Raw genomic sequence first — 10,145 nt, forward strand, 5'->3', positions numbered from 1 at the left:
TTACAGACCGCCGTCATATAGCTGGAATATTGCTGAGTGTGGCGTAAAACTAAACTCACTCACTCACTCTAACTTGGTTACTAGATTGTCATTAATAACTGACAGTGTAGTAAATGTCCATTCTATAGCGGGTATGACTGGAATTTCAAGTCTATCCAAATAATGCACGCGACAGCCTGGAAGGGATTGTATGACAATGGCAATTTTTCAATGTGCTTAATTTATTTACTCTACATTGTGACTCCGTATGGTCAAATTATAAAGCAACAGAAAACATATTATAGTCTGTTTGCGGTGAAAACGTACCGATGAATTTCACTTTAAACAAAAATGTAAATCAAATAAAGTGAAATTAGATTGCGAATCCTCATAATTTTACCTTGCCATTTGAAAATTTAAATTTCAGAATTGTATTCAACTTGGGATGAAAGTTGTTTTACAAACGATCATAGTTTCAAATCGGTATTATTGGTTTGTATTTCAAGGATATGTACATAAAATGAAACACCGCGATCAAGTAGGTTTGGTCTAAGTTAACGCTTGTAGGCTCATCACGTACCGCACGTGCATTTGTTTCACTGTTCCAACTACTGCGCTTATCCCTTTGTAATACAAACCAATATAAGCGATTTGAAACTATGATCGTTTGTTAAACAACTTTTTTCATAAGTTGAATAAAAATCTAAGATTTAAATGCTCAATTGGCAAGGTAGAATTATGAGGATTCGCAATCTTAATTTCACTTTATTTGATTTACATTTTCACAAAGTGCAATTCACCGGTACGTTTTCACTGCAAACAGACTATAGAGTGAGTGTGTAAACTGTAATTCTATTCCGCTAGACTAATACCAGGGATAACCCACAGCATCGTCTTCTATTCTTCCCGCTGATACATACGTGGTTTCACTTGATTCTTGAGTCTATTTCTAGTCCTTAACACTCTAATGTGATGTCAGTGCATATGCCTTAGACCCTTCGTATCAAAGGCGATATGTTATATCATTTTATGTTTTCTGTATATATATACTCATGCCAATATCGGTTGTCACCCCTTCAATTTTTTAATTGGAGAGGGGTGTGAGGTGGGGGTGGGGGTGGGGAGGGGTGACAACCATTATTGGCATGAGTATATATATAACGAAGACGAGAAGCATAAGCCATTATTGCTTGACTAACGCCATGAAATTCGAAAAAGAAGTGTATTCTTAGGCATATTAGGCATGTGTGGATGGCCAGACAGGGGTGAGAATCTTACGTTGGCTTATTTTATTCCTGATTACCTGCAATCTCAGATCTACAGTTATTTCGAGGTTGAAAGGAACTGCGTTAACATTTCCGTTTATCCCATGGTGACAAAAGACGGTGACAAAAGACGTAATTTAAGCAGGGACCAAGCTTCCACTTCAAGACAAACGTTAGTTTGGCACATCAAAGTTCGACAAAGCAGTGTTTGCCTGTATGTAAAGGTTTATTGTTATAAACTGTGACGGTCGGCGATCGACCACACAGGACCAAAAACCGGATAGTAAACCATTGAAATAAACGTAAATACAGTAGGAAATACATGCCATGACCGGATTTACGTATGTTTTCAGATATTTCCTAACTTCGGGCATATATTTCATATGAATCTATACCTTTGAAACATATGCTCATCGAACATTTTCGTATGCACAAGAACCTCGTTCATGTATGCCATGACCGGATTGTCAGGTATTTCCAAACATGAATTGCAAAACAGATACCCCAGGAAATACATGATCTTACAGTATTTCTGATGCATTCCTTTGAATTTCAATGGGTGCTGAAATTTACGATTTCGTTCTAAGTTTACCCAGGTTGGAAACATGTAAATTTACTTAGGTGGGGAAACACATGTGGTGGGGAAACACATGAGGTGGGGAATCACATGTGCAAATGTTTACACACCTTAGATATTTATGTATCATACCGGATTTCAGGGTATGTATATGAACGGTTCATACACCTTCATGTTACCTGTGCTCAATGAGATGATCATTTGTTTCCATCATGTGAATTACTTGGTTCATGTAATTTCATTTTCACACATTTTAGTACGTTTGAAATCAACGTTCACGTGACCTCATTATTCTTATCATCAAAAGAGCCTGACTAAGAAAGTGGTATTACGCAAGCTAACATGGCTTATTAAGCTGCGCTCGCACTTGTTGCCAGTATCAGTTACGCTTTGTCGGCGGTGTTGGCAAATTTTGTGAGTGGTGAACAAAAGGGCGATGAGCTGCCCCTTCGTCCTTGCAAGTGTCCCTAGCTGTCCCAACAGAATAGCACTTTATCTCTCTTGTAGTCTGTCTCACAGTCCCTGAACCACATTATTTTCCCTGCTGCCAAGCCCTCTCTGCAGTGCTAAAGCCCTAAATATAGCAAGTCTAGATTTCCACAGGTTCTGAATCTCTAGTCTCCCTGGGGCGCCTTTCCATTTAAATGGGCTTGTTTGTTACTATCAAAATTATATATATTCAGAGACTAAGCATTAGTCTATCTCTCTTTCAGCACGGCCAAATACGCTACACGAACCAACTCGTAATTTCTTAAGTCTCTTCAGTTCGCGCATCAGTACTGTAAAATAAGTTTTGGCAGTACATAATTGGAATATTATTGCACTGCATGTGACCTTTCTTAATAGTCTCACAGTGCCTGAACCATGTTATTTCTCCTTCCGCTCAGCCTTTGCTGTAATAACGCCACACAAAAATAGTTTTTATCGTGTAGCGATTATGTCCGGATGGCACAGGCGGGTGCGTTCTCTGAGTATACCATTGGCATGTTGGGCCTCTGTGCCTTTTGTAAAATTTGTCTTGATTGTCCTGTTTAAATTGACGATCCATAAACCCAGAGTCCGAAAGCAAATGTCACACAAATAAATGTGATGTTGCATTGCTGCAATTTTCCATGTCGGAGAATTCCTTCTAACAAGATATATATTCCGTTGTTTGGAGCAAGCCTATGACTATTACGCCCCAGTTTTGCTTAAGATCTTGCAGACCTTTAACCTGACATAGACGCAGACCTCGCATGTTCAAGTTCAGATCTGACAGGTGCCGAAAATATTGAATTCGGCAAGAATGCAATATCTCAGTGGGTTATTGTTTTCCTAAGTACGTGGAGTGCTTTCTACAACATTGGAGATAATGGTATCGTTGTCTTCCTGATATTCCCCCGAACGGAAGCTCTACCCATTTAGGGTACAATGTGTAAGTTACAGATTTGTAGGGAATAGTCTTAAGACTTTTCTACTTTGACCAGGATTCTTCGAACTTGCAACAGTCGTTTGAGAAGATCAAGAGAGAAAGGGGTAGTGTGCAATGTATCTGGCGGACGTATATGGAAAACGTTCGAAGAATGTTTCTGTATAAATACAATAATAGAAATATCGGTTATGTTTGAAACGTACCCTCAATCTGATAGCCAGTGAGATTATTGTGAAAGATCGCAATATGTATCATCATAAACGGGCCAAGATAAAAGTACATGTCATTCATTCCCACATTATATCCCCTTTATAGACTAGGGACATGGTTGTTACAGGTAGGGCAAACACTTTCTTCTATAGGTATCTGCCTGTTTCACGCTACATGCATGTATTCAGATTACTGAGAAAGTAGTAGCGACGCAGGTTCTCCTCCATCACACATATAATTGTATAGATATCCAGTGATTAGGGATAGCGCTGCAGCAACTTATTGACATTTACGACATACACTATCATCTGCAGTAGTACTGCTATACCCAGCATCGTATTTATTTCTCTCTTACATAAGGTGAAATGTCACAGGGTTGTCATGGTAACGATAATTTGGCATACTATTTATTGTCTTATTCTTTTATCTGCGATTAGAATTTAAATCAGTTTTGGCGTGAGCATCTTTAGAGAAAAGAAGCTGTAAAACGAATATTAATGTGATCGAACCTATAGGCCTTTGTCAAAGCGCGTTTCAAACCACCTACATAAAAAACCTTCATGATAAATATCTGCTAATCCATGGCACGATTCCAACCATATCATGAGCATGTGTTTGTGAATCATAATCAAATAGTGATGTTACGGGGCGTCCATGCCGCGTCAAAAATACATGGAAACGCACGAGAATTGCAATACGGGCCCCTAAACCACTGATGCTCCGTGACCTGGAGACACAATTCATGTGATTGAGCGTATGTAGACAAAAGACAAAATGGATACTCGTGCTGTTATGCTTTTGAATTATTAAGTATTCGTTCTTGTCACGGGATACAAGTATACTTTCCAGTTTCAACCAAATGTACATTCGAAGGATATCGAAATCTAGGTTAAGCTATTGGAATCATATTTACAATTAAAAGACCCAAACAATGGTCTGTTGTCGAAATATTTTGTTTTCCATATCTTGTCCCAATCTGTATCCAGAGACCATACAATAGTCTATTATATAGTCTCTGTTTTATCATAGTCAGAGAACGATATTATTTTCCCTTCCGCCCAGCCCTTACTGTAACGCTTACACCCTAAATGAAGCATGTCTAGATATTCCCAGGTTCACCGTCTGTTAAAACGGGTTCGGGTTACAGAGTAAACAATACCAAACACCGGCGGCTGGCGGGGACCAACATCTTCACTAACATTTACATCTGCCAACGCCTAATTCGCAAGTGGTGAGGCAATAAGCTAATGAGGCTAAGGGTCCTACCATGCTTGTGAAATATCTATGATGCCTTATATGAAGTCTATAATCTAAGCAAGTCTAGCTTTGTATGGCTTTAAGTCACTGCTTGAAGAAAAGCTCCTTTAGAATTTGATTTGTTAAATATTAGTATTTCACTGACTCAATCACATTCGAAAACGCATAGCAGCCTATAATTCATTGTGACTATGATTAAGCCATCACTGTAAAACACAAGGGTTATTTCCTTTGAGTTAACTGACAGGCTTTCGGTATCAAATATTTAGAACTCCAGCCAAAGGTGGAAATATGGCGTTTTTGTAATGCTTTTGTTGCACTTAATGATAAGTGATTGTTAAATGTACATATGACGTTTTTGAAGGATAATCTCAGCTGACTCAGAGACTTTGCACGTGTTTTCCCCCACTCTTTCCACACCCATCCTTCAGTTTTTATGTTTGTGACATGATCTGCACACTGATAATTTAAAGCAGGTATATAAATAATAACGGTTTGCAATCTTTACCCAATGCAGTTTTCCATTTATTTAGCAATTTTCAGTTTCTATTAATTTCTGGAAATTTTGTACGGAGGTACATTTAATTAACAGTTTCACCCAATAACAGTAAAACATACTTAAAAAACGTTTCGGTACTTTGATAGATTGATAAGTTCACATTATATTCCATGATATTGGGATGCCAAAATGATTAACATTATTATATAATGTATAACAAATCAGACAGCAAAAAACAAAAATTAAAAACGCATAAGCAACATAAATGATGTCAGGTAGTAAGCTTTCAATAATTACAGAAACTGCTTAGTCATCTAACTTTATGAACTAATTGCAATCACTACAGTTTTCTATGATCTACCCAAGAGATGGATTCAAAATAGGTGTACAGTATATTCCGTCGGGTAACTGAAATTTGAGAAAACGTCCGTATGGGACAACATCTGTATTCCGAATCAAAGGAGGCCATCTGACGTAGTGGTGTAACGATTCATCGATAGTATCGATGTTTGCATAGTCAACTATGCGATACGAATGCATCAATACAAAACACTTTTAGGCAATAGATCAGGATATTAATATCGCATGGGCTGTGATACATCGATGTATCGCCACAAGAGACGAAATATCCCGATACTACTTAAGTACTACTGAAAGTTGTAAGGAGTATTGCATTAGGAAAAGGAAGGAGTCTCTTTGAAATTCTTCTGAAGTGAACCTTGTACTGTGAGACGAACTTAAGAATAATGCCGACCTGTCATTTGAACCCGTGCATCTGAATAGCGGTGCAGTCCATTTCACTGGAAAAAATCCACATTTACAAGCTTGGAAATGTCTTGGAAGATGATGTTTCCAAGACATTTCCAATTTTGAAAGATGATGTTTCAAGACATTTCCAATTTTGGAAAGATGATGTTTCCAAAAATTTCCAATTTTGGAAATGTGAGATTTCCAATTTTGGAAATATCCGCAAGGGGAGATAACTGGTGGGTGATTGTAAATTATTGTTCTGCATGGGCTAATTGCTATAGTGGCATGGGGGCGGCATGAGTGTTTCATGGGGGGCGTTATGGCGACTGGCGGTAGTCTTTGATGTTTGGTGTTGTTTTAGTAATGATTGTTTAAGGGATTAACGTAAGGATTACCGACTTGACTAGTCGAAATTGCAGTGGTGAACACATTTTAAATGTTCAATGTTTTGGGTGAAAAGTGAATTTTGTCACGTTTAGTTTAAGTATGTGTCATCGTAAGCATATATCTAGTGAGTGAGAGTTAATTTCGTACAAGGGCCACCGACCCATTATACAATTATAAAGATGACAATACAATCCAGCGCCATATATAATATTAAGCTGTATGCTAACATGTACAATGTCTCATTTAATCTTATACTCTATATTCAAAAACTTCGCTCTTTTTGTCAATGCAAGAAATATAAACTTAGCAAGGTTGTTAACAGTTGTAGAATTGCAAGACAATAATAAGTTGATAAATTTAGTTTCACATGGATTATTTATGTAGTATTGTGGGAGCAGGCTGTTTCTCAGATCACAGTAAAATGAACATTCAATAAAGAATTGGTACTCTGATTCAATGGTAAGTACAATACACAGAGGGCAGAATCGCTCATGTTGTTTTATATTCACCTTCCGCCCATATTCCAACATTAAAGGATGGTCTGAACAACGAAACTTACTCAAAGCAAAACGAATCGTTGCGTTGCCGTCAATCGTTGCGTTGCCCTCTTAGGGGGTCGAGTGATGGTGTCACCATGCACTAATTTCCACCGGACCCCGTAGTTCGTGCTAAATGGGTTATGTTTGTGAGTGCGAAGCGAGCGTTGTGGAAGCTTGGAACGATATCTTAAATGTGTTCAGATCGCTTCGCGGAAGTTAAAGAATCAAAACTACTTACTAGTTGTAGTACAATAAATGTATGATTGATGACCAAAAAGATTTTCTATGACACAACTTGAGAGCATAACGATTTCTTTCTCGGAAGCGAGGTTGTGGTGGAAGTGACAATAATATTGTAAGTAGTGTTATATTGACACCCACCTCGCTTCCACGAGAGAAATTGTTATGTTATAAGATATGCCATGCAAAATCCTATTGGCCATCAATCAAATACATATTTTACTACCAGTAGAAAGTAGTTTTGATTTTGTAACTCGGTGAAAACAAACCTAAATAGCATTTATTCTCAGGCTGGCGGATGTTCGCGACAGGGGTTACATACCTGGAAGTAGACATTTGTGATGTTTAAAACAACAAACCAGTGGAGCATGTAAGGATTTTCAAGTCCACTGCCTCCAGAGAACAATGGAGGTTCTATGTTATTTCAACCACATGGGTCATACAAAAATGTTAACTGGTAAATAGATGGAATACATCCACAAACCATTCCCAAGGTAAAAACAAAATACATAGCATAGTTTCGTTCTTACTTTTATTTCATAAGTCATATGTATACAATAAAGTTCAATAAATATACACAAATATCACAAAAATTATATTGTCAACACTGTCATGTACAAGTATCAGGTATCACTATTTTATTTTATTAGTTCATTTACATTAATATTACATACATAAATTAAATAATAATATACACAAAGCATGATTAACATTGCATTCAGTACTTAGCACTAGGTCTACTGCATCACACTTCAAAGTCACACACTAAATGTCAGTTCACTGTAACTTCATTAGATGCGACACGGCATCAGCGTAAACCATGACACTCATGGCACCATCTCGGAGTTCTTGCTTCAGAGTCTCTAGTCTTGAGTTGAGCGAGGGTCGTCAGGCATGTCTGCAAGTGCGTTCAGCAACACGTCGTCTACCTGGAAGCACAAGATTATTTTATGAATACATAATTTGTGATTATTGATCATCAGCCGCGAAGTACACAAAATGAATGACATAGTTTAAGCATAGTAATATATGATTTATAATAATAAAATCCGATTCCAATTCAGGCGCAATGCAATGCAATACTTACATCTGTCACGGGCACCAAAGGCAATACAGCAGCACGCCTTACGAAGCGGGTGATGTCTTCGTCGTGGTTGTAGTCGCCCTGAAGGCCAACCCCTTGTGTCTTCTTCCACACACACTGTGTGTAGTGGAATAGACACCCCCTCCACAGCGTCGTCGGGAAGTTGACGGAGACGGCATTCTTCGCTGCAGATTCGAAGTCCATCTGGAATGATTAAAATGTGGAAATAATGAATACGTTTACCATGTTTTACAAATAATGATAAGTTAATTGAATAAATTATTATATAATTAATAATAATGAATAACTACATGAATACTGACTATCATTTATTAAGAGTTATGTAAATCAATTTACCTGGATGTGTTGAGGTGACATCTGAAGTCCTCTTGCTTCCACTGCTTCCTTCAGGAGACGGAAGGCGCGGTCGTAAGTAACAGTCGCCTTGTCTGGCAGCAAGAAGAAGACCAGCGGAAACATCTGACCACCAACCATAGCATGGAGAGTGTACAGCTGCAGGAAGAGTGATGGTGAGACATAAAAGGTTCCGTCACCATACACAACTTCGGCAGCACAAAGATGTTCCATGTTCACCGTTGTCGTCATGCCAAGGATCTTATCGTCGTCGCCATCGTTGATGATGACAAAGGGCTCGCCAGCGTTGGTTGTTTTGAACTCGTCTGGGATCACGATTTCTCGTCGGGAAGATAGGATGGGTGGGAAGGTGGATCTTCGGGCCTGGTACAGTCTGTTCTTGACGGTGTCGTACGTCGGCATTTCTGCGATGAACGACCTGTTCTCTTCCGTCCAAGGACCATCGCTCACTGAGGCCAGAACCTCGTTGTACAGCGTCGGTATCGGACCCAGAGATGACTTGGCCACCATCTTCATCCTGTCCAGTGTCTCTCTGACCTGTAAATAAGATATAACCAAAATTAATGTAATGTTATGGCTGCATAAATCTAATGAAGTGCTTTTCGAGCACATTTGTCTAAAATTGTGCAAATAATGAACAAATGTAGCAGAGCTTTATACCATTTTAATATTATAATTTATAGATACATTTACGCACAACATACCTTTATCTCATTATGGACAGGTCCATGGTTATGTGGGCTGGGATGCTTGGTGATGATGTCGTTCACAGTAGAGACAGTCGCAGCACATGTCTTCTCCTGGCATCTCCAAGATGCCAATGAAGCATCGTTGCGTCTTCGATTCAATCGAAACACAAAGCCTTCAACAACTAGATAACGTCCACCACGTGAAGTCGGGAGAAACTTATAGTCTAACTGCTGGTTTGCCATTTTTGACAGTGATAGATTCTTGGTGGAATTACCATGATATATACCCAGTGTGAGTTTATATCAATCAATCTAAATTTTCTTAAATAATATAGTTAATTTGTGAGTTGATATCAATCAAATAATCATAATTGTGTTATTTGTCATTTAACTAGTGAGTTCATATCAGCAACTATGTTCATAGTTAGAACTAGTGAGTTCATATCACTAATTAGTGAACTCCGAGTTCACTCACCAGTTCAAGTTTTAGTGTCACCCATCTCATTAATCCTTTAAAACAACATGTATCTACCTCGGCCGAACATCAAAGGATTTTTACTGTAATAACAAAAGTCTACTTCCAGGTACGACACCGCGACAGGGCGCTGCCATTTTTAATAATCACGGGCTAAAGTCTGTTAAAGAATTAATGAGATTATGGTTTGTTTTCATCAAGTTAGAAAATCAAAACTACTTTCTACTCGTAGTTAAATATGTATTTGAATCATGGCCAACAGGATTTGGCATGACACAACTTGTAACATAACGATTTCTTCCTCGGAAGCGAGGTGGGGGTCGAAGTGATAATACTGCGCAATAAATGTCTTGCTACATTCACGTGGTTAACGTCCACTCACCAGTATGTAGATACTAGTCAACGTCC

The 10,145-nt window shown here is 38.4% G+C and overlaps 2 protein-coding genes across 2 annotated transcripts in view; one reads left to right on the forward strand and one right to left on the reverse strand.

Moving 5' to 3' along the window:
- The window catches only part of LOC124262437 (probable ATP-dependent RNA helicase DHX35), a 15,844-nt gene extending 7,863 nt beyond the window's left edge, over window positions 1–7,981 (forward strand). The window contains exon 9 of the mRNA XM_046696925.1: window positions 7,910–7,981. Coding sequence (XP_046552881.1) covers window positions 7,910–7,981 — 72 coding nt within the window. The remainder of the gene's footprint in view (window positions 1–7,909) is intronic.
- Window positions 7,978–8,786, reverse strand: LOC124262421. Its single transcript, XM_046696908.1, has 3 exons — window positions 8,556–8,786; window positions 8,202–8,402; window positions 7,978–8,043 (listed from the first exon to the last, which is right to left on the reverse strand). Exons 1-3 carry the CDS (start codon window positions 8,784–8,786, stop codon window positions 7,978–7,980), a joined length of 498 nt encoding a protein of 165 aa, XP_046552864.1.
- Window positions 8,787–10,145: the final 1,359 nt, after the last annotated feature.

The sequence above is a fragment of the Haliotis rubra genome, unplaced genomic scaffold (genome assembly GCF_003918875.1).
Source record: "Haliotis rubra isolate DU_JTF1 unplaced genomic scaffold, ASM391887v1 Scf838, whole genome shotgun sequence".
Classification (NCBI taxonomy): domain Eukaryota; kingdom Metazoa; phylum Mollusca; class Gastropoda; order Lepetellida; family Haliotidae; genus Haliotis; species Haliotis rubra.

What these genes read in the sequence shown, in the direction of transcription:
- LOC124262421 (XM_046696908.1), bottom strand. Translation starts at nt 8,786, where the DNA reads ATGGAACATCTTTGTGCTGCCGAAGTTGTGTATGGTGACGGAACCTTT. An exon ending in TGTCACCTCAACACATCCAG is followed by an intron (nt 8,403 to 8,555) that starts GTAAATTGATTT and finishes TAATCATTCCAG; the next exon opens with ATGGACTTCGAATCTGCAGC. An exon ending in CTTTGGTGCCCGTGACAGAT is followed by an intron (nt 8,044 to 8,201) that starts GTAAGTATTGCA and finishes TTGTGCTTCCAG; the next exon opens with GTAGACGACGTGTTGCTGAA.